This window comes from Vitis vinifera, chromosome 13, assembly GCF_030704535.1.
Source record: "Vitis vinifera cultivar Pinot Noir 40024 chromosome 13, ASM3070453v1".
NCBI classification, from domain to species: Eukaryota; Viridiplantae; Streptophyta; class Magnoliopsida; order Vitales; family Vitaceae; genus Vitis; species Vitis vinifera.
This window is the reverse complement of record NC_081817.1, coordinates 9,318,051-9,343,543: the sequence shown is the minus strand read 5'-3', so window position 1 is coordinate 9,343,543 and position 25,493 is coordinate 9,318,051. Positions and strand designations below refer to the sequence as shown.

The window sequence follows — 25,493 nt, the reverse complement described above, 5'->3', positions numbered from 1 at the left end:
ACTCCATGGTCTAGGACCTCGTGGATGCAAAGGGATGCTCTGATAGGGATTTCAAACCTACTAGAATGGTTAAACCTCACAAACTACTGACACCCAAGGAATCCTTCTCGACCCCCAAAGCAAACTACTAAAAAAGGTTCGTTGGCATAGGTATCAAGGGCTAGGATGAGATGCATCCGAGGAACGAATCCTAAGATGAAGCTCATCTTGTCCCATTAACAAAGGAAACCAAGGAACACACATGAGAAACAAATCCCGATATGAAGCTTGTCTTGTCCCATCAATAGGAGGCGTTACCCTGTTGGTCTGCCATACGCCACCTAACATAGATATGGCTAACCAATGGAAAGCTTGACATGATCCCTTATGATTAGCTTCCTAACAAGCCACTTCCCTAAGAAAAGGTTAATTCCTTCAAGCAATCAGACTCCTAAAAGTCACCTGGACACTACTAAGACTCAAACCCCAAACCCTAAGTTTAACAAAACTAACCTTCAACACTTGACTACCATATCCGTTCAACACATATTTGCTACTTTAATATATGTACAAAATTTACTCTAAAACTTAATATACTTTCTAACCCATTTCTACAAAACAAAAAATAAATAAATAAATAAAATTTTAATAATAAATAAATTTTAATTATCTTATATTCAAGAATTTCAATGATTATTAAAATATAAAAATCATTATCATAGTTTTTTAATGAGTTTTTTTATTTCTTTTATATATTAATTAAATACAAGATAAATATAAATTTGAAATAAAAAAAATAAAACTATAAATATTTTTAAAAATCATGCAACCATTTCTCTTATGCATTCAAAATTGGATAAATATTTATAAAACTTCAATATGTGTATTATTGTTTTTTTTATTATTTTCTTTTAATTTTTCCTAATATTTTTATGAGTTTTCATTCATTTTTATCTCATCAATATTTTTATCAAAATATCCATAGATATTTTTCAACATATCCAATATATCCATGAAATCCACCTATCTGTTTGATTGTAATTTTGTTATAAGATCTGCATTCATTAGACATCCCCCACACTAAAACAGAGCACATGGGTGGTTGTTTTGATTTTGCATAAGCAAACACAAATTCAACCCATGTCCCACGTCCCACATGCACCGCCCACTAATTACAAAAATAAAAAGTAAACTAACTGTTAATGGTAATAATAATCGAAAGCATTTTTTTCATATGAAATTTTGGTTTACACAATTTGAGATGCATACGTATATGTTGGGGACCAATGAATGTGGTTGGTTGGTTGGTTCTAACTTTATATGTGGTGTGGCCCTGCGGGGGCTACTGCTACACAATGAGGTTTCACTTAGCCTTCCCACACCCACTCTCTCCTAGTAATACTCTATGGAGATGTCCGTACAACCTTGGGGTGAAACTACGTCGTTGCAGGGTCGGGGAACGATGGGTGGACTAACGCATCTCAGCAGCGCCCAGTTCACCCCGTTGAAGAAGGCATGGTGTTTGATGGCGGTGGCGCCCATGGTGGCTCCCATTCGCCTGCTGGGCTCCTTTACCAACAGCTGTGTGATCAGATCCTTGGCTGCCGCTGGCACCCATGGCTCCTTCGGGAACTCCAGCGCTCGGGCCACGATGTTAGCCAGGGTCAGTTCATTGTCCACGCCCTTAAACGGCGTCGTCCCGTACAGCATTTCGAATATGAAAATGCCTAGCGTCCACCAATCCACCGCGTTCCCGTGCCCTTCCCCCGATACGATCTCTGGGGCCAGGTACTCGTGCGTCCCAACGAACGACATTGACCGCACGTCCACCGGCTCCGCCACGATCTCCAGGGCCCTCCTGTGACGTGGCTTCTTTCTCCGCCGTCGGATCGGGTGGAAGCATGAGACAGCTGGAACGATGCAATTGGGTATAATGCATGATGACTCACCAAATGGAGGCGGCTCCGTTGGATAGTCGCTGGATGGGTATGTGCTGGAGTTTTTGCACGCCGGGTTTTGATCCGAGACGATCTGGGCCGTTGATGTAGAATTATCGTTTTTTAATGAGAGATCGAAGTCTGTGAGCATAATATGACCGTCCGATCTCACGAGCACGTTTTCGGGTTTTAGGTCACGGTAGATTATCCCCATCATGTGAAGGTATTCTAGAGCCACGATCACTTCCGATGCGTAGAATCTGTACATAATGAAACACACAAGACCAACTCCAATATTAATAAAATAAGCGAATAGTTCGACCCCAGGCGCATCAACAGCGCGTGATCGTTGAGAGACATATAGACTCAGTTATTGACCACAGACAAAAGCGCGTGGAATATCTCCACTCCATAATCTTGCACGCAGGGGTCCACAGGGTTGCTGTGCACCAGCATCACGGCGCCACTGGTAGGGGCTAGCATGTTTAGCCAGCAGAAGTTCAAAAACGCGGACGGCTTCGAAATTACCCAAATGCCACCAAGGCCAGCAGGGATAATACATAATACATAAACATCCTAAATGGAGGAGGAATTTACGAAATAATCCCAAAACTCCGGCGAAAATAGTGGGAATTAGTGCAATTAGAAATTTAGAATAATGCTAAATAACGACAAACCATAAATTTCGAAGGAATTAAGCTAAACAGGAGATCCGGCGGTGTTTTAAGTCGCGACCGCCTGAACTTCTGCAATTACGAGTGAATCAACGGTAGTCAAGAACGTGAGCCACGACAAAGTATCATCGAATTGAGCTCACCATTGATTCTGCTGACCTTATTATTCCTATTTTCTTCTCAGGCAGTCAACGATCCAGTGCAGGACACACACATTAAACATTGTGTGGGCCTCCACTCAAAGGCAATGAAGGCCCCACCACAATCAACAGTGTAGATTTTCAGCCCTCCGATGGACCCCCAAGACAATGATGAAGCATCATTTTTCATCATCACGTTGACCTGACATTTGCATGTTTCTGTATAGCGAAGCGTATAGTAAATATAGGGAGTTAAAGAGTGAGAGTAACTAACTAACTGTACCCACCGGACAGTAGCTTCGTGAAAGCGCTTATCAGGCTGACGCTGCCGGAGGACGTGGAGGTCGCCGCCGGGACAGAACTCCGTCAACAGACAGGACCACCGTGGAGAGTCCAGCGTGGCATAAAGCGTGGGCAAAAATGGATGATCCAACATTTCCAATATTTCCCTCTCTATTCTCGCCCTACCTTCCTTGTATCTACTCACCAGCTCCTTCTTATCCATCACCTTCGCCGCAAACATGCACCCTCCCGCGCACTTTAGCTCCACCAGGTACACGCTCCCGATGTCGCCGCTCCCAAGCCGCCGCAGGAACCGGAGTTCGTGGAGGGCGAGGGCGCCGCCGTCGCTACTGGCCTGGGCGCGCCGGATTGCCTGCCAGCAGGGGTCTCCGGAGGGCGCGTGGGGTTTGGAGGAGGAGGTGGCGATGCTGGGCGGAGCCCAGGTGACCTCAGACCCGGAGCTAGAGCTGTGCTTGATGTCAACGGTGGTGGAGGCGGTGGTGGTGGTGGAATTGAGGCTGAGGCTGTCAAATTCGTCGGCGATGTCGTCGGAACACGACTGCATCGTCACTGCGGGGGTGGCGATGGACAGAAAAGAATTGAACGATGAATGGGAGTGGAGGAAAGGTTTTTGAAGAGTGGGAGGAGGGAATGCGTGGGCTTGGGCCGGCAAAGTGAGATTAGGCTGTCAAGGCCGGCTGTTCTCCTGACCATGGGCCCAAGCGCTGGATTCCATTTCTGGCAATATATTCCATATTTGGAGTTTTTTCTTTTAATTATTGATGGGGAGGTTGGTTGCCCCCCCCCCCCCCTCCCATATGATCAATACTAGCATCTTAAATTATAATCCCTGTTAGAAAACAGAAAAAACCTCTTATTAATCTAAACTTTAAGCCGGTGGTGAGAATTTGGTAATATTCCCTTGACATCCTGAAGGAAGATCGAAACCATAATAATCATTCTGGAATATGAGGGGGTTGAAGGAAATGATAGGGTTAAAGATTTGACGGGATTCAATGATCATCAAAATACCATTTGACTTGGTTAATTCTGGTGTCCTTTTAGGCTAAAATAATGGCACATTTAATGATGATATTTCATGTTCTTCGTTTCTTACTTGGCAATTCAACTCTTGGTAGTATCATCCCCTGCTAAGCTGCTAAAATAGTATCATCAATGTCAAAATGGATCCTCATTATTCCAAGATATAGTTGGTTATGATCCTGATACCAATCAAAACAACATTCCCTTCAAATATCTTCGACGTGCATATACCGACACATACATAGACTAGCATGTAGGTAAGGCATTACAAGAAGTAGTGGCAATGCATGTCTCAGACAAGAATCCCAGCAGGCCAAGAATTTGGGTCCATTCACTGTAAGCTCTATCCATTATTGAGAAGAAATGTGGTTTCATATACCGAGAGATTCTCCTAGAAAAGCTGAAGCTTACAAAGTTACACCTACCCTACTCTCCCCCAAAAGGAAAGCACGCCTTGGCGGTTGCCATCCTACAGACAGAGGGGTCAGCCACACATTTCATGTGCCAGGAATTATTAAGCTCAACAACCTTATATTTAACTATTGAAGTGACAGTCATCCTATCCGTTTATCCTTTTATCCCTTCTCTTCTCAGGACACCACCAATAATGATCTCCCACATTGTGGTTGCCCTAATTTCATCTGATTTCAGGAATTGGAAGGGGGTAGTTCTAGTTTTCACTCCAAAGATGCAACATGGGCGACAATTTGATTGATTCCAGGTGCAATGAGCCACCCTGCATTCTAAGAAGAAAATTACAGATGCAGTTGGCATTTCACCCTAACTGAAGCAAAAGGGGGTTGGGATGGGAGGGCCTCAACTGCAATACATCAAGGTAAAGGGGCTTTAAAAAAGGTTGACTTTCAGTCCATGTGCTCAACACTCTTGTTAATTCACACTGGCAATGTGGAAAAAGATTAATACATGATACCCACCAGACAGCAGGAGGGTGAGGACAAGAGAAATGTCAAAATGTGAGAGAGACAGCTTTGTACACAAACAATAAGACTAGGTCCTCATTCACTGTGGAGGAAAATGACTGATGGCTTATTTCAATTAATTTTACTCTAAGATATCTTAGGATGTATCTTGGGTATTTTTCTTTAATGTTAGCACCTATATATCAATACTGCTAATTAGCTTTGTTCCTGTCTTCTAGTGTTTGTGCTTGAGTGCATTAGCTTCACAGATTTAGCTTGCTCTCTACTGACGTACTCATCTAAAACCTTACTATGAAACCAGCTTTCTCATGGTTAATTTCTCATCTTAAATGATGGAAGTGTATATAAGTAAATATCGAGGGCGTACATGCAGTATATCAAGTGTGTATATATTAAACACGATCGTGACACTGACACGTGACTTTGTTTATTTCTCCTCCAATTTCTACTTGATCCTAGAAGTGCAAAGATACATTCACTAAAAAGCAACAAATTCAAGAACTGAGAAAATAGAATGCAATAAATAATTTAAGTTTTCCTTTCAGCCCCCTAAAACTCTTGTTGGAGAGCCCATAAGATATGAACAAACAAACCAAGCCACCTGTGTAAATATTGCATGTAAAGCAAACATATCAATCATTTTCTCCATTGTAATAAATGGAGCCTGATGTCTCTGTACAGGGTTATTCAAAAGACCAGGTAGGTCCAGTCAGCAGGAGTTGGAGACAAGGATCAAATCTATAGCCAACACTGTTTGATTAGTTGCATAAGTCAGCTTGCCATCAGAGATAACATAAAAACCAATTAACAGAAAAGAGAAAAATGCAGCAGGTCATAAAATATCCTGCTTGGTGGCAGTGGTATTTTATGATAATTTATTAAAATAACAACTGTAGTCATCCATACATCCATTTATAAAAGACAACTCATGTAGAAATAGAATAAATTGAAAGCATTAATATATGTATATATATACTAACCTTTTGTCTTGTGTTGATGTCCTGCAGGCAACTGAATTGATCCAGGGAGGTCCTAGCTGACAATTTCAACTTGTTTACCATAGTAGGATTAAGGAGATCCTGGCTAAGATTGCCACATGTCAGATCAACTAGTGGACAATATACATACCCAAAAAGTATGTCTTTTTGTAACTATATAATCATCTATACACTAAACTAGAAGAAAACCTTATCACTGATACTATGAAACAAAGTCTCATGCAGATACCATCATATAAAGCCAAAAGCAGTAATATGATTGATTGAACATTTCCCAAAAGCAGTATTTATGTTCTCTATTTTTCCTTTAATAATTGATGGTTATAATAATTATTTGACTCCTAATAGGCTCAGCCAAAGAGGGAAAGAAGTGGAGGCTGCTAATAGGGAGTCCTATTAGTAGATTAACTACTTGAAATCAGTTTGAATAGGTAAGTTTTAACCATTCAACAAAAGTTTTCTAAACCGAAAATTAGATAATATTTCTAAGTTGAACAGATGAATGAATCATCAAACAATGATAAATTTATGTATACATAATCCCTAGTAAAATAGACCAATCATATAGAAGGCTTTATATACCTGTGTCATCTTCTCAGCTGGAAGAATAGTAGAATTTGTAGTAACTCCCTTAAAGAGCCTGCCTCTTTGTTTGCACTCCGCCCCCAATAAAGTAAACTAATGTTGATTTAAAAACCCAAGAGGCATAACATTCATACATAAAATATTACAGACAATTCAGATAAACTCACAACAAATTCTCTAAAATAGTGACTCTTCCATTTCATTGATCTAGTAACATAGACAGTACAAATCAAAGACCAGTCTCCCCATTGTCCATACAATTACAGGAGGCTTCAAATGCAAACTCTAGTCCTAAATCAGAATACACAAATCTTTATAACGCAGATATCATACAATAAATGGATAAGCCTACATTACAAATTTCAGCTTACCCAAAGGAAAAAAGAAAAGAGAAAAGAATATTATTACATTTATAAACCCAATTTCAAATAATTGCCAATGAATGACTTTAATTAAATCATAAATCAGGTGAATACTTTACCAACCGTTCCATGCATGCATCATATCGAATACCTTTTTCCAAATAATTATTAGTTGCCAGACAATACTCATACTATGAAGGTCTGAGTTGAACTCTTTCGACCTCGCTTTCTTCTTGGGTTGGCACTGATCATGCAGGAGAAGGCATTGACAAGTTCAGAATCCTCTTCAGTTATCAGAATCTTGGCCGCAGTGGGGTCAGAAAGGAGGAGCTTTGCCACGAGGTAGCCAGCAATTGACCAGGTCTGGAATAGGCATGCTTGTTTCCCAATGAACCTTGCCTTTTTGGTATCATAATATTCAGGCCACTTGTCCCGTGCTATGCGTCTCTCAGCTATTTCAACAGCTTTTGCTGCAATTTGTGGTCTATCCATCTTAATGCATGCAACTGTGAGCTGCAGAAGCCATCTTGAATAGGTTAACATCATAAGCTGTTTCTAACAACCTACCAATCCTAATACGAGTCAAAACCAATTCAATTGAATGTCAGTAACCATCCAAGTGTATTGCTAGTTTTGGATAGGAAATGTTCAAATGCATTCCAAATGGTTAGGGTCATTCAATCAGGTGAGCAATTGTTGCAGAAATCCTTCATAGGGGACAGAGATTCTGAAAATTAGAAATCTTGACATTTATATAGATATTGAACTGGTCTGCCTGGCCAGTCGTACAACAGAAGAGCCTTGACTCCATCTAAGAGAAAATAAAGTTTTCATCCTTAAAACTATATTACCATCACTAGTCTCAAAATGCATTCCTAATATTGATAATAAACAAAGATGTTTACCAACAAAAGATTGACCAAAAATTCATGACTAACCTGCCAGAGCAAAGTTGGCCAGGAACCTGCATTATGGTAGGACCAAGGCCTGCATCAAAATGCAATCCAATAGTGACATGAAAACAATCAAATCAAAGGGAAAAAAAAAAAAAGGAATAGCATAGGCAGTAAGATGGAATTCTTACGTGTTCTTAGGATCACTACCGGTGATAATTTGCCATTCCTGACCTTCAAGAGCAGGGTAACATATCTTCAGTGGCATGTCTGCCACTAAATCTCCCCATTTGGCTTCAACAAGATCCAAGATAGCATGCGACTGATCCATTGTTGCAAGACTGCTTATGATAGACCATAAGTTTCCAAGAGAAAAGAAGCGGAAATCCATGTGAGCTGGTTGCAAGTTCCCAATTAAATAGCCTCCTTTATTAGGCATCCATTCCACCAACCAAGGGGATATCTGATCTGGGTAAATGTTGAACTTGTTAACTGCATCATACGAATACTCTTCAGTTTTGTAACGATAGATCTCATTTAGTTTTTTCATATCAATCCAATAATACTCTCTGATATGGAATGACAATGCTACTAAACGATTATTCAGTGCTCGGATAAGGTCAGCGGATCCATCTTCTGGCGCAAGCATCTCCCGTGCACAAAGTAATGCTGAATAAAATAATGCCTACAACAATGTTGTACCAAAATTAAACTTATTATTTTACTAGGAAACAAGGAAACTTAAAATGGTACAATGAAATCTAATTAAACAAAACTCACAACTAGATTAGTCATTTTATCATTGAGTGGTAATTTAAGTTTCAGATAATGAAGGGCTCAAATGGGGAAAGCAGATTCAAACTCATCACAGCTTTAAGGAGATTAAGTGCAGAACTATATTCTTGTCAAAAGAAAACCTAACTGAATTTACTACAAACTATCTGAGAATTAGACTCACATCCTTTCCCAGAGAATCCACTCATCTTTCCTTTGTTTCATTGATTCAAGATTTACAATTTTCAGACTTGAAGCTTAAATCCTTTGAAGTCCTTCAGTCATAGAGACAGTATCATGTCTACTCTATTTGTACATGTCTCGCCTCTCTATTGCCTAGGTCCGGAAGTGAATGGTTGATTTGACTTTGACTTCATAACCTTTACGGGCAGTCTATCTATACAAGTCAGTCTTTGTCTTCCACTTTATTTTCATTTTAAAATGGTGATAGAAGTGGAATTCTGGAAAGCATAAGTCTACAAATAACCGACAGATATCATTGTGCATTTATTGATGAAGATAGCTCTCAAAAAAAAATTGCAAAGACCATGGTGATTCCACCCATGGATCTATCATCTCAACAAAACTTCCAAATTTAAGAGTAAAATGTGGCAATTAAGCCTTCATGTCAAATATTTATTTCTGTACAAGCAATAATTATAGAAGTTTCTTGTTTCATTATGGCTTTCTGAGGTGGACCCTTCTAGATTTTAGAAATTATTTGTTCAGTAGAAGTTTCTACTTTGAAGTCTCTAATTTTAAATTGCATTAGCAGCTATTATTCTATATAAATACAGCTTATAGAAACAACTGAGCAGATTAATGTATAATAATCCTCTAGAGATCTTGAACTCAATGGTGGGACACCACATCATTGACTTCTCTTCTAGACAAGACTCTTGTAACGAGACCAACATAATACAATTCTCTCATTTCCATTACTTTCATTCTTCTCTTTTACTTTCTCCTTCTCATCACTTTCTTATGTGACATCACTGAAAGAAAGATATGGGACACAGAAAAGGACAAGATCTCCTTGAGAAATATAGAAAAAGGAAAAACAGAGTCAGATGACATAATAGTTTTTGACAATCATTAGGGGCCAAGCGTTCTTGTTATTGTTTTCCTTTTTTCTCCCCTTCTTTTCTTTTCTTTTTCTTTGTGTAATAAAATGATTTAAAAAAAAAAATTTTTTAAAAGTCTAAAATACACAGATAAGCAGAGAGAAGATGAGAGAGAAAGAGAGAGAGAGAGAGAGAGAGAGAGAGAGAGAGAGGGAGAGAGAGAGTCATTCTAAGCTTATCAACATAGTCAATGAAGTTTTCAAACAAAATAAATAAATAAATAAACAAATAAAAATTACCTTACAAGCAGTGATGTTCCACATCTTTAGATATCCACTATCATCCATTATGTTCCCCTCTCCTCTCTTCTCTTTATTTACTAAGTTGTTTAGGAGAGTTTCTTAAATGCTAAGAGCACTATTTGAAGGTTAAACGTAACTTCTAAAGATGTTCAGATAAAACTCTCAAATAAGGAACTCACAGTTCCCAACATGATTATTTACATTTTGAAAAACAACTTCTACTCAAACATGATGGGGATAAGTATTTCTGTTGAATGGATATTTTTCAAAATGTCAAAATTATCCATATTCTTAAAAGCATTTTTATAATACAGAAATTAAACATAAAATCAACTGCACAACAATAATACTTGCTCTACTTCTTGTACAGATCAAAAGCATGAGTTAAAAGCTATCCACAACAGAGCCTTAAATTTTATGCTTTTAGCATTAAACCAATATTTCTTAGAATGTATATCTTAAAAATCTAAACAAAAATTGTAGGTCACATCTTTTGGTAACAAAGCCAAATTATATCATAATTTCCAAGAAGATCCATATTTCACAAACTTCTAATTTTTTACATCTGCCAGGGATTGTAGACTGGAGAGTGGCACATTCTATCAGCATTGTCCTCTTACCATTCAGTCAAGTATGCAAACAAATCAAAATAAATAAATAAAAACCAAGAGGAAATATTCAACATGAGGTTTACACATGCAGACGTTACTACATTGAATTAATTTTAGCAGATCATGTCATCTTTTTTATTTCATTCAATATTTTCATGCTCTCATTACTACATTTAAAAAATAATAAAAATTTAATGGTGTTAAGAATAGAGTTTGCGTCCTAATAGACTACAACACTGGCCATGAATAAGGATGAAATGGAAATATTGTTTGAATATTTGACAATATTTTGACTTAATTCTCCTTCCTAAAATAGATTGTATAGCAGTGTAAATTAATGCATAGCCATCCAAAGTTACTTGTGTAATTCCTAAAAATCTAGTGTCATTAGAATAGGTAGCTGTATTTCCATTTTTAGGCCTTAGAAGTCAACTATATGATGCATTATAAACTTGTATTATTCAGAGGAAACAAATGAGGAAAAATGGTTTTTCAACAGTCCTTACATTTTATATAGGAGCCAATACTATTCTTCTATTCTAAAAAAAACAAAATACAGGAAATGTATCCAAACACCACCTAAAGTTGGGACTTTGATTCATATAAGGTAAATTGTAGAATAAAACTTTTTGGTGACTCAAAAGTCTAAATTAATAAACTATGATACTAAGCTAATCAAGCTTGATATGCCCCACCAACCATAAAACTGTAGATCTTATGAAAATGTCAACTAAGTTTGACAGGTAAATGCACTCCATTTCTCTAAATCCCCACAAAATTTGAGAAGTGGCATAGATCAAAACATGAGGCTAGAAAACATGGATTAGAGAGTAGTGATTCCATCTCACAAAAAATTGATTCTTCCACAAGTTGATCTATTTTTAAACTTCCTCACAACAGGATCAACATATTAATCTAACATAGAATTACTTCCCAGCAATAACTAAAGATATTTTATATATATTCGGACACAGATGAAGCATGGGGGGGGTATAGTTCTGTTTGATGATAACAACTTTCTGTCTTGAAGAACACAGAAACAGGAAATCAATATAACCATTTGGTTCAGTGCTTGGAGAGCTGAAAAAAAAAGGAACAAGTCTAACAGATTAAAGAACTGTTTAGTTAAGTGACTTGAGAAAAGTCTTCTAATGTTAGTTAAAAAATGGGATGCTACCCAGATGATTTTCTCTGAAACATGTTCTGTGTTCTTATTTTCAAAAAAACCTATTCTTGAAAAGTGTTTTTGAAGATAGGAACCAGGCAAGTCTTTGAATTTCATATTTAACCTTTGTTAGAGGATACCTAATAAGCTGATCTAAACCAAGTTCATCTTGATGCCTAATATATCCCCAAAAGCGCATTTAGACTATGTTAAAAATATGTATTGATCTTTTTAGAACCAAGAAATACAATGTTGCTACCTACAAAATGGAATGAAGGAAATGTAAATATTCACTTGCTACAACAGAACTGCTTACTTCTATTGTATCACTTGATAGGAGAGTTAACCAACCACCCATGATGTCATAAGGATGACTTCATTTGATCAAAATCCTGAATCAAGCCACTAGAAACATTGTTATAGTCATTAGAATGTTAAGAGCCTCTAGAAGCCTAAAGTCACCAACTGCAACCCATAAAATGATGTAGAGAACTATTCAAATCAAGCATCTGTTACACTATTTCAAACCTAAATGTTAACAAAACACCATATTTAAACTTATGGATTCTCTATGTCTCATCACAACTAGATGTGTGCCTCAAACAAAAAGTATTTCTAAAAACTTAATGATCATCCTAACCAGATTTGTATCTCAATGTTCCGTTCTTTATTTTGCCTAGAGCAAAGGACAGGAGTCTCACAATCAATCAATTTGTTAAACAGGGAAATTTTCTTCCAGATTGGTTTTGTATGTGTAATAGGGATGGGGAATTGGTAAATTGCCTTTAATTACAATTTTGGTCCTTTATTTTTGCAATTTTCTATCAGATGGATGATGATATCTTCTTGTGCCATGGCCTATGAGATATATGGGTGAGACTGTAAGAGGAGAACTCCAGCTTGGGTGGTAACCCCTCATCATTTTCTCTGGTGGGATGGGACAAACAGGTGCACTTCTTAGGAGGAACAGCCAATGACCATCAAACTGAAATCAGTAATGTTGTTTCTCTTTTCTCATTGAGGGGTGCTTTTTTTAATAGAGTTTATGCGTCTTCAATGGACTTTATAAGCAAATTCAATCAGAGGTAAGTCCCTTTCATTTACTAGATCTACCCGGATCAAAGAAGGGGGAAAGAAATACAAAAATCTAGTGCAAGTCCCATTACAGAATGCTTGCACGAACTAAGAAGAGGACCTTTTTTTACTTTCCTTTTTTTTTTTTTGTTTTTTGCATGAAGTGGTTGTACACATGCTCAAACCTGCATTAAAAAGCTTGACTGTCCAAAAAGTTACCATTAGATGAAGCAATACATTATAACATTTGAAGTTTCTCATTCTAAAATCTGAAGTTAGAATAATTAGAATAAAAGTTTTAAAAAGAAAAAATCAAAGGTTTACTTTCACTACCTTTAGATTTTTGCACATCAAAATAGTTTTTCTTCACGTTACTAAAAGTCTTTCTACTAAATGTGGATTTTGTTACTTATTTTAGTATTGATAGAAGTCAATCACAGCATATTTATCCTAAGACCATCCAACCCATCAATGAGTCATAAAGGAATTGGAAATTTTTATTAGCCGAGGTCTAATACCATTGGTAACCAGGGTAAGTTAAAATTTTCATTGAAAACTACTAGAAAAGAATCAATCCTAATAACTGCAATTGATATATGACCTTACAAAAATCATGTTCAATGTGAATCCTATCAGCTTAACTTATTTCTTGATCGAAGCAATTTTCACAAGGCACAATGGGGTTATATCTTAGAACACCAATATCTTATTTTGGGAATTATTTTGAGATTCTTGCATGTTTCTTCAGAGGGATGGAAGCTGAAAGATTGAGAAAATGAGCATATGGATTGGCCATCCATTTGGAAGGTTAGTATGCGAATTTCGGAAAGACACTTTCAGGAAAAGAAATAGAGAGGCGTGTGAATTCCGTGGAAGCTGAAGATTTTAATACAGACACTTTCTCAGTATATCCATACATCCTGCTTCCAAGGGAACTTTGCCATGATCAGACAAATTCAGTATGCTACCTTGATGGTAAATGAAATTGTGAACAGGATATTGTGCCCAAGGAAGGGAGGAATTGTATATGGTTTATTACCACAAGGAATGGGGCTTCTTGGATGAAGTCCTTACTAGGATGGGTAATGGGCTCAGATGATTAGTTTTTTGTTGCTTGTTAATGGTAACTTGAAGGGTGGGTTGATGCTTCTATAGGTTTCTGCTGTAGAGATCATTCTGTCCTTTCTTATTTAACATTTGGTGATTGGGCTTTCTTGGGTCATAATCTTACTAGGAAATAATCTAGGCCTACATTATTTGGACTCTCACTGGTTAGTCATCCAAGCTTATCATAACTGTAAACCTTTGCTTGAAACCCACCCTAATAAAAGGTGAAAATATTAGTAGCCAAGTTCTTTGAATCCCTCTCCACCCTAAAATAAGGAATTTAATCTTGAATGACTTCATCTCTCTGTCTACTTGGAATTTTTTTTTTTTTTTCCATTTTTTGATAGACAAAGATTAATTGTATCAACATGTAATAAAGCAAGGGAATACACAAAAAAAAAACTCCACCCACCCCTTACTTAGAGCTTAACTACTCTACAAAGTCCATCATGGACAAAAAACAATCTCCTATATAAACTCTAACCCATATCATACATAAAGGTTTGTTTGATTACTATGTCTACTTTTTCAGTGTTGTCAAACACTCTCTCATTTCTCTCCCTCCAAATGGTTCAGAACAAGCACAAAGGAGTAGCTCTCCAAGCCTTTTTCCTCTTTTTTCTGACAAAATATCCATGTCAACTCAAAAGGGCATTTTTCACTAAGGAGTGCATCACCCATTTTATTCCAAAAAGAGCATTATATCAATCGTCACAAAATAGTTGCTTTTGTGCAGTGAAGGAGGATGAACTCAACTATTTCTTCTCCTTTGCACATATAGCATCTATTTGATATCCTTCATCTCCTTTTGAGTTGATCCAATGCCACTATCCTACCTATGCAGCTTCCCATGCAAAAAGCCAGCCCTTGATGGTACCCAAGGATTTCAAACAATACTATAGAGAAACGCCTACATTCTACCACATGAAAAAAGAGGAATGGAATAACTTAACCGAGAAAATTCACTCTTCGCATTCAGCCAAACCATATTATCCTATATATTCCTACTAAGAGAATGCACTTGCAGCCTCCTAAGAAAGGCCTCAACCTCCTCCAACTCCCAATCATGAATCTATCTTGAAAACCTAAGGTTCCAACAATCCCTCTCTCCATTTTGCAGCCACATCTTATTGAGAATAACTCCAGAAAAGCCTCCCTCAGTGGTACATCACTGCACCACTTATCCTTTCAAAGTTTCACCCTCATTCCATTGTCTAACTTGAAGTCCATTCTACTATTATAGGTCACCCACCCACTCCTGATTGCATTCCAAACAACCACCTCGTACCCTTTCCTCACTCCTCTAAAGCACCATTCCCCCTTTTCCTCCCTATACTTCCCTGAAATTACTCATTTCCAAAGAGATTCCCTTCCACTGCAAATCTTCAACACTATTTTCCAAAAAGTCTTATTAAGAGTGGAAATATTTTAAATTCCTACACCCCAACTCCTCTTATCCATAAAAATTATACACCAATTCATTAGAGGCAGTTTTCTCTCCAAAGCTCCTCCTCCCCCCTCAAAGGAAATCCTTTTAAATCTTCTCTAACCCTGAGCTCACCTTTCTCAAGATGACAAAAAGAGACATGAAGTAAATTGACAAATTGAATGTCATGTTTTTTATCAGAGTTAGACTTCCTCCTTTCGATGCATGCTATTTCTCAATGTTTTCATAATCAAACCAATGATTAAACTAGAAAAGTTACTGGATCACAATTCAGTGGTTGGACTGATAGTTAAACTATGATGTCAACATAAGATTATAAATATATAGCCTATATATTATTAAAATTAAAAATAATTATAAAAAATTAAATATGTCTTAAATACACTTTACCCTCTCAACCTTTTGTGTATTTTACACTTTGCCCCCCAAACTTGTTAAAAAACAATACTATAGCATCATTTACAAACTATCCATAAATTATAAAAAGGATTGCTCTTTTTCTCACTCTAGTTAGAACACTAGTTTGGTAGCCTTTAAGTGGAATTTCTCAAACACTTTCGAAATATGGAAGCCACCAGTTTCAATTTTTTATTTTAAAGAGATGTTCGTATGACTATTCATAATTTTCGCATATAACTACAAAGTGTGACAACTTCGACCTTGGACAACAAGTGTTTTTCTTTGCATTTCAACCTTGTTTCTTTACCTAATAAGCTACTCATTCAACTTTTTGGGGCAAAGCATTGCTCTTTAACAAGTTTGGGAGGCAAAGTGTTATTATTTAACAAGTTAGAAGGCAAAGTGTAAACAATACAAAAAAATGAGGGGATAAAGTGTATTTAACTCTAAAATTATATATGAATAAGTAGGAACACTTAAAATATTTTATCATTTTATCCTTAATATTAATATATTAAATCACGAATAATGATAAAATGTAAACTCTCTATATAAATAAAATTTTATTATTTACTTTATCAGTAGATATTCAAATATTCAATTATAAATGATATATTTAACAAAAGAGCTCATGGGCTTAGTAGTAACCTACCTCAAGTATTTTATACCTATTCCCCTCCTACAGGTTGAGTAAGTTGAGTTAAAAAGCGAAAAAAAAAAAAAAAATGGCAGGCTCACAAAAGGTCATTTAACAACCAAAAGTGATGCATGGGGAGAAGGGCCATTGATGTCTGCAAGATGTTGAAACACATGGGGCCTGCATGAAATGGCAATTAACATTTGAAAATGCTTTGGAAGCCTAACTTGTCTGTTTGAAGTATGTATGGGGTCCATATGAAATGGCTATTGGTGTTTGAAAGTGGCTTTAGAAAACCAACCCACCTATTTGGAAAAAAAATTAGCAAGTAGTGAACCACCTATCCAGTCAGCCAATTCACCCATCTGTCCAATCAGTCCACTAGTTCAACTTCGACTTAAAGTCAAGTGTGGTTTAAAAAGTGAATCAAACCAAGCAGATGATCGGTTCAGTTGAACTAGTCCAATCGACTGGTCCAATTTTTAAAACATTGTTATTTCTTCTACATAGCAAGTCATTTCTAAAATCTTTCCTCCACCATATCCCAAATCTAGGAGGATTTGAAAGGGGCTCCCAATGGAAGGCCCAGATAGTTGGTAGGGAGGTTCCCCACTCGACATCCCAGAACCCTAACTAGATCTTCCACACTTGTAAACAAGCTCCCAAGGAAATACAGAGCTGTGCAGAAGCTACAAAATGCCAACTCAAATCACATGAAAGCCAACTCAAATGCTCTAAAGGCCCCTTCTAGGCATCACATAGAATAAGAGCATCATTCCAATGCTCCAAAATGCTACTTCAACCATATCTCTATGCTTTAAATTTTCAATCAATTATCTAAATATTAAGTTAATACCGAGGGAAAACATACCTCCATATCATAAATTTAAACTAGTGTATAAAAATCTCCATACCTATCTTCACTTCATCAAGCCCTATAGAGTCTCAGAGTGCAACTTGCCTTTCCCCAAGCATTCTTCCTTTTCAGGTCTTGGAGCTCCAGTACAAAGATTCATCCAATCTTTTAATTCAACAAGAAGTACCACCAGCCCAATGGGTGCTAATATTGTCTCTATTCTTATATAATTACAACATAAAAATTTTCCTCCAAACCACTAGTATTTTCTCTCTATAAGATATCATTAAGCAAATTAATTACCTAAGGCAACTCATTTCTCTAATGTACTTCAAAACTCCTTCAATACTATACTAACATTTGGCTTTACCAAATTCAAGCTTCAGCTAGCCTCATTTGAAGAACATTTTCCTCTCTACCAAAGACCTCTTGCAACAACCATTTAGCACTTTGTTGATTAGCCTCTTTGCTTTACCATAATCTAATCACCGTTCACAACACTTTGTAACCATCCCCTGCAACACAAGAAAAGTTCTGTAATTTGTCTTGACATATCAAGTTTGAATTCATGTTCTCACCCTACTTGAGGCCCATCACATCTGATTGATCATTATACGCTTATATTCAACCTTCTCACCCTTTTGGCTGCATTTTTTGTTCATATTAGTTTTCAATTTTCTCATCTCCATTTCTTTTTCAGTAACGGCCTTCAAAACCTTAGAAATTAAATGTGCGTGTATGTAAATGATTGCTCCTGTGACATCTTTCCAGAACTTCTTCTATTCCTCTAATAGAGAAGTAGCCATTCCAACTCACATCTTAGGAAACTCCATCAATATCTCATGGAGAAACAGCTTTTCCCCTTTGCAAACCTGCCATTACTAATGGGATGATTCTGTTCATAGTCCTTCTATTCCAAAATTTTACAATAGTAAGAACATTAATGGTTCCAAGGTCTAAGACAGAAAATGTTTCCCTTCAACAGTAATAAGAAAACAACTCAAGAACAAATTGAAAAACCATCTACCTGGATTTCCAATGGATGGCCATGAATCCCCATGCGGCGGTCTATCATACAAGAACCATCTGTGACCAATAAAGTTGGGAACATATCAAAACCATCAGCAAGACAAAGCCTTAGAATCATCTTAATTCCAGTTTGCACATCAATTCTCTCCTGAACTGAAAGATCTCCAGAGCATTTTCCATAAGCACGTAACAGTATAATCCACCACAATCCTGAAGTTGACATCATAACATGAACTTAGATTTGCTAGAGTTTAAATTCTAATGCAAGTGAAATTAGTTCTTCTTAAAACATGCTCTGCTGTATTGATTTACCAGAGTCAACAGGTGCAACACGGCCAATTGCTGCTTCTCCAAAATCAGGATCCAATACCTCTTCTGTTGCAGAGTCATCACCATCCAGGGGAACTGTGCGCACCTTGAAACTTGCAGGCATCAACCCTTGACCAGGACTATGACAGTCCATTGTCTTCTCCCAGCTCTGCAGGATGAGCCACAAACGTGCCCAAATGGGCAAATAAACTCCATGTTTAAAAGGAAGTAAAGTAAATGATAAATAGTTAGGGTAATAATTAATCATCTTCAGTTACACATGCAATGTTGTCAAATGGACACAAATTACATATCCATCAACGCATGCATGTGAGAACAGGTGTTCTATTTCATATTTTGATTGCACATGAAACCATATACAGACATCTTCAATCAAACAGGTTCCAAAGTTAAAATTTTTGAACAAGGGGACATCTAATGCATTTGTTCACATATACAATTTCTTACGAAGAGCTGTGATCACTCAAACACAATACAAAACCACGCAATTTGGGTATGGCATATATGTAACCTTTTTTGTTTTAAGAAGGAGTGGATAAAATATGAAACCACGCAATTTAACTGAACAAGTAAGACTATGCAGAAGTTTTGTTTACATACTGAATGCATTTCCCATTAACATTCATTCAACAGGATGAACTACCATCAATACTATGAGTTTATGTTAACAGAAGTTACAAACAAGTACAATATAAACTATCATCTAATTTTTACTAGGGAGGGGGGTCAGCTTTGAATTTAGAAGCTAGTTTTCTTAGTCAAAATTCATCACTCATGTGAATCTTAATCATAAAAAATTAACAAACTGGTGGAAAAATAGAAGTAATCATGTATTAATATTCCTCTTAACAGTGCTAAGAAACTTCCAAAATAAAGAAATAAGGAATAACAAATTTAAAACAATACAATGGCAAATTTAAACTCAGTTATATAAACACAAAAATAAATAAATGGAATAAAAAAATTAACTATGACAAGAAATTCTGCACACAATTGGTTGCTAAACTTAAATGGTCAACATAATCAGAACTGTTAAATTACCTGCAACTGAAGTGTGTGAAGGATGAAGTTTCGAACAATATCATATTCTCCCTTCAAAAGGAAAGCAATACCAGAAGGTATAAAGTCACGGATAAAGACTTGATCATAATTCAGAACATTGGAACTGGTTGGATCCTTTGCAGCAATTGTTCCTATGGGACTACCACAATAATATACCATAGATTCCCGCAGCAAGTCCCATGCTTCATCCTCAATGGAGTCAACTCTAACCTTGACAAAGGTATCTCTTGCTGTTTCAACTGCGCCATTGGAAATGGAACCCTCCATTTCTGGTTTCAGCTCTTGAACATCCTGAAACTCTAGAACGTTTGGTGTATCCATTACACCATTAATTGGATTCCGTTTCTTTGCATTATCCACAAACCAGGTTCCATTTCCAGCCTCTGAAGCTATCCCACTTACACTGTCAGCTCTTTGACATTTGCAACTCTGAAGCTGCGATCGGTGAATTGATGTATTTCCATACAAACCACCACCAACCCCATGAAGCCGATGGGTCATGATGTGACTCCGTATCATATATGAACACTTGAGCATATACCTTGATCCCCTTTTCTTTACAGATTTTATGTGGGATTTAAAAGGGCTCATGGAGTCTGATTTGCTAAAACATGGATCAGAACCAAAAAGGCATGGTACTGCCCCAGAAAAAACTTGCAGAACTGCTTCTGAAGTTCCCATTGCCATAGTATTTTGCAAATAAGATGAACTATATTCAACTCAAAATCGTTATGGATGAAGAAAATCCAAGACCTCAAATTTAACCTGAAACACATTGAGTCAGACAGGACATCAAGACATCAAATTTATAAGACAAAGAAATTGGATTCATAAGATCATATCCCTCCATTGAAAATGTAAAAAATAAAAATCCAAAATTTCATCACACCCTATTTGATTGGAAAGAAAATATATCAGCTAGCTAAGTTGACAATTTCAACAAGCTCTTCTCAAATTCCATATGCCCCTATTTGCTCCAGAGAGAATGAAAATGAAAAGAAAAAGAAAATCGAAGCCCCGTGATCATTTACCGAAAGAAACATAACTTAAAATAACTCGGGTTTTTTTCCCCCCTAGGAAACCAGGCAACAAAAAACACAGAGCCACCAACTCATTTTCCCTTCCTTCCTCTCAACTTTTCCGGCAACCAAACAATATCTTGATTCAATAAAAAAAACACACACACATCCCTTCAGGTTTATCATCCAATTCAGAAAAGAAATTTTACATGCAACAAAACAAAAAAAGCGGTCACCTTAATATAAAGGTGTCTCAGACAATCGATGCGATTGACGCTTGTAAAACGAAGATTTTCCTTTCCCGCGAACCAAACAGAATGGGAAATGAGCTATTGAAAGGCAAATTTAAGGGAAAACTAGAAAAACAGATTTAAAGACCTTCCTCACTTTTTTGCCCCTTTTCACGTCATTGATTTTTTCCTTTTTTTAAAAAAAATAAAAATTATGGCTTCTTTTTTTTTCCGTTATTTATACGATAAATAAATTAATTGATTAAAAATACGAAATAATGTCAGATTTATTCATTTTAATATAAATAGGATAAATCTAAAAAATAGGAATCACATAGTTAAATATTTATTTAAACTCTTTTGCATTTAAATATTAAATTATTTTATCCTATATATATTTTTTAGAATATGAAAACCTTTAAAAAATTACTATATTTGTTAAATTGTTTTTTTTAATCTCACTTGTTTTCCGCTTGATTCCCACAAATTTTTATAGAAAATGTGAAAAAATAAAATAAAAGGATAAAAATTGGAAGAAAAATAAAAATATTTTTAAAATTAATAAATTATTTTAATATATTTATTTAAATTCCTTTAACTTATTCTCTCTCATTATATAAATATTAAATAATTTATAAATTTATAAATTTTAAAAAAATTAATTATATTTTATATAACTAAGCCAAAAATAAGAAAAATATTTTCCTTAATATTTTTGGAAACCAAACATAGTTTTAGAGAATTGCATTTTGGAAAAAATAAATTCATAAATCCAAATTTAAATTAATTTTAAATTTTGAAATAGATTTATACCAAATCAAATAATGTATAAAATAAATAAAATTTAATATTTATTTATTTGAATAATATTTGTGAAGTTGTGTTGTGAACGTTGCATGTGATAGATACCACCTCTACTTTTGTCGTTAGCTTTGATGGCACGTGCGACCTAAAAGTCCAATTGAAAATTTTGGAATATTTAAAGTAAAATGATTTTTTTTTAATACTTTTGTTTAATTATTTAGACATATTTTATTAGAAATATATTTTATTAAAAAAATTAAAAATGAAATTAGAAATTTATTTATTTTCAAATTTGAGGGCAGAAAGGCAGGGTGTTCTCACCTAATTCTTGAGAGTTGAAGACCACGTGGTATAATGGTGACCATGCCTTTTTCGTGTGTCATATGATCTTATCCTAAACTCCAAAAATGGACAAGGACCCGCCTCATGTATGGGGGGCCTTGGATTAGTGGGCCAAATCTGTATGTTCAACTAACCTAAGCCGTTTCAACAGTGAAAAAGTGCAAACAATAATAATAAAATAAAAAATTTAATATTATTGTAATGGTTGTTGAGTACAAGTTTGAATTGATGGTACGTTTGTTAGGCTTGAACCCAAATTCAGTTCAAAATTGTCTCCCTCAACTAACCGGCATTGTTAGATGGGCTTTGGGCCGAAGTTTTGGACAATTCTGCTTTACATGCATTTGAAGCCCAGTAGAGTGGGCCTCCTGCCATTGTTGGCTCATTCTGTCTAATAGGCAGACTTGGGCCGTTGCACCAATTTTATCGCTTACATGTGTTCAAATTCTATTCACTAAGAAGTCATAAAGGGTGATATCATAGTACCTTTTGTGCATCAACCAAAACGTACCATTGATTAGGTAATATCACGTCTGCAACTCAATTCTCAGTACTTTATATCAAAATCTTGTTTATATATATAGATTAAGATTTCATTATTTTATACTTTCATTTTATTTATATTGTACCTAAATTTTATTCTTTTGTATCTTAATTCTATTGAGTTTTACTCAAGTCTTATATATATCTTTGTGTGATTTTCAAAAAGCAACGTGGAGAAAAGAGAATTTATTCTCTTCTGGCGTCATTCAAAAGACATCTGACAAGAAAAGAAAACTTACCTCATTCGTCAGACTTCATACAACCAGCTGTCCAAAAGTTTATTGTGGATTTCAACAAGATTCAAGTCCGACATTTTCTCTATAAATAAATATGCAACCTTCATCACAAGGCAGAACTTGAGAGCTCAAAAATACAAGAGAGCAAGTAGTGCGAGCAAAGAATGTTCTCTAAATTTCTTTCTTAGCTTTTATAACCTCTCTCTCCTTTCAAAAATCTAGTAATTTGTATTCATCCCTCTGTTATCAACAAGTCTGTTTGTAATCAACAACTCTCTGTAATCAAGGTATATTTTTCAATACAAAAGTTATTTTCAAATTCAAAACTTTATATTTTTATATTCAATTTTCTGATGAAAATGCAGAATTATCATTAGACCTAAGAGATCTAGAAAAACTAGATTTAGTTAATTTCCTTATAATATTACTCATTGTCACATAAAATAATTACAATCTTGTCCTTAATCAATTCAAATAATTTTCTAAACAGGGACCACCACAAGCGGATCAATACGGGACTTACGCTCCTTCTGCCCTCAAACACCGCTATCTAGGTTCACCAAGCCGTTCACAAGAAATTCAATTTGAACTAAGTCAGGACTAAATTAGTGATTAAATAATGTTCCAACTCGTAATACCACTCGGTTCTTAAGTAAAACGTGGCTCTGATACCATTCACACCTAGGACATGCAATAGTTATGCACACAACAAATTAATTTTGTCTAAGGACTCCAAGCATAAAAAATGAAATAATTACTATCTAATTTATTGCAAAAATTTGAACATAAAAACACAAATATTTGAATTTGAAACAACTTTTGTATTGAAAATATGCCTTGATTACATAAAGTTGTTGATTACAAACAGGTTTATTGACAGTAGAGGGATAACTACAGGGGAACGAATACAAATTACTAGATTTCTTAAAGGAGAGAGAGGTTACAAAAGCTAAGAAAGAAATTTAGAGAACACTCTTTGCTCGCACTACTCACTCTCTTGGGTTCTTGAGCTCTCAAGTTCTCAAGCTTTGCCTTGAGATCTCAAGTTCTCAAGCTCTGCCTTGAGATGAAGGTTGCATCTCTATTTATGGAAGAAGTTCGGACTTGAGTCTTGACGAAATCTAGATGCTTGAATAATTGCAGAAGACAACTGACTTCCTTTTCTCCATCTTCAGACAAAAACATTAAGTTTTTGCATGGTTGTTGAAGGTGAGAAGGTCATGTATCTTGTACGTTTGTTTTGAAATCAAAGTTGTCAATTTAATATACAACTTTTACTATTTAGACACTATTTAGATACTATTTATCACTATTCACTACTATTTGAATTTTTTATTTTTTTTTCTTCAATTTTTTGACATATTGACTAGTTGAAGAAGAAGAAGAACGTAGTGTTGAAATAGTGTTAGGGTTGGATTGACTTTGAACAAAAATATTCTTAGAGGTTGATTTAGAAACTTGAATGAAACTTTTCGAAGGTTGAAGAGGAGGAAAATCTGGATTCAGGACTTGAAAGGAATGACATTTGTGTTGGAAAAGTAGGATGAATATTTGGGAAATTTGAAATCATTGCATATGAAGCTTTGGTTTTCTTGGATGATGAAGGAAGTTGGAGCCTAACAAAAGTACCCATTAAGATATAGGAGGATACTTATCGAATTAAACTCTCATTTGATAAATTCAATTTCAAAATCAAAATTTGAAAGTAAAGCTTGCCATCTTGCAAAAATTTGTTTTGAAACCAAATTTTTTAATATCCTTTTGTAAAATATCTTTTGCAGCTTTGCAATCAATTTTTAAAAGATTTTTTTTGTTTATCAAATCACTTTGAAATTTTGAAATACATAAAATTATATATAAAACTTCTTTTTTGACAGTTGAATAATTTATTTGAACGCCCAACCAGATCCCTTAATGATATATAACTATATGCATTTGATTGTTATATTTTTGCTTTAATATGCCTCCATAACCTAAATAGATATGCAACCTTCATCACAAGGTAGAACTTGAGAGCTCAAGAACCCAAGAGAGTGTGTAGTGCAAGCAAAGGGTGTTCTCTAAATTTCTCTCTTAACTTTTGTAACCTCTCCCTCTTTTAAAAAATCTAGTCATTTATATTCATCTTCTTATAATTATCTCTCTGTTGTTAACAAGTCTGTGATCAACAACTCTTTATAATCAAGGTACATTTTCAATACAAAAGTTATTTTCATATTCAAATTTTTTGTGTTTTTATGATCAATTTTTTGCAATAAATTAAACAAAATTAGACAACAATTACTTTTATTTTTATGCTTGGAGTCCTTAAACAAAATAAATTTTTTTTGTGTGCATAACTTTTGTATGTCTTGGATGTGAATGGTATTAGAGTCACGATTCTGCCTAAGAACCGAGTGGTATTACGAATTGAAAATATTAAGTTTTTGTAGGGCTGTAGAAGATAAGGAGGTCATGATCTTGCATGTTTGTTTTGAAATCAAAGTTGTCAATTTAATATACAACTTTTACTATTTAGACACTATTTAAATACTATTTATCACTATTCACAACTATTTGAATAGTTTTTTTTCCTTGCATTTCATACACATTCTTCTTTATAATATATATATATATATATATATATA

General features: G+C 35.4%; 2 protein-coding genes across 2 annotated transcripts; both read right to left on the bottom strand.

The window, feature by feature from the left end:
* Positions 1 to 1,178: 1,178 nt before the first annotated feature.
* LOC100254087 (serine/threonine-protein kinase D6PKL2) lies at positions 1,179 to 3,798 on the bottom strand. The gene is made up of 2 exons (XM_002264888.4): positions 3,018 to 3,798; positions 1,179 to 2,176 (listed from the first exon to the last, which is right to left on the bottom strand). Exons 1-2 carry the CDS (start codon positions 3,575 to 3,577, stop codon positions 1,372 to 1,374), a joined length of 1,365 nt encoding a protein of 454 aa, XP_002264924.1. The 5' UTR covers positions 3,578 to 3,798; the 3' UTR covers positions 1,179 to 1,371.
* Positions 3,799 to 6,753: 2,955 nt separating this feature from the next.
* On the bottom strand, positions 6,754 to 21,090 carry LOC100248981 (neutral/alkaline invertase 3, chloroplastic). The gene is made up of 7 exons (XM_010660432.3): positions 20,948 to 21,090; positions 19,672 to 20,457; positions 18,613 to 18,778; positions 18,299 to 18,510; positions 8,027 to 8,520; positions 7,881 to 7,929; positions 6,754 to 7,455 (listed from the first exon to the last, which is right to left on the bottom strand). The coding sequence occupies exons 2-7, from the start codon at positions 20,377 to 20,379 to the stop codon at positions 7,129 to 7,131; spliced, it is 1,956 nt and encodes a 651-aa protein (XP_010658734.1). The 5' UTR covers positions 20,380 to 20,457; positions 20,948 to 21,090; the 3' UTR covers positions 6,754 to 7,128.
* Between the last annotated feature and the right edge of the window lie 4,403 nt (positions 21,091 to 25,493).

Bases quoted from the DNA above. Each gene is read 5' to 3' on its own strand.
- LOC100248981 (XM_010660432.3), bottom strand. From the start codon at position 20,379: ATGGCAATGGGAACTTCAGAAGCAGTTCTGCAAGTTTTTTCTGGGGCA. The intron at 8,521-18,298 runs GTAGATGGTTTT...ACATTGTTGTAG, and splicing joins GCCATCCATTGGAAATCCAG to GCATTATTTTATTCAGCATT. The intron at 7,930-8,026 runs GTAAGAATTCCA...ATTTTGATGCAG, and splicing joins GGTAGTGATCCTAAGAACAC to GCCTTGGTCCTACCATAATG.
- LOC100254087 (XM_002264888.4), bottom strand. From the start codon at position 3,577: ATGCAGTCGTGTTCCGACGACATCGCCGACGAATTTGACAGCCTCAGC. The intron at 2,177-3,017 runs GTGGGTACAGTT...CATTATGTACAG, and splicing joins TTTCACGAAGCTACTGTCCG to ATTCTACGCATCGGAAGTGA.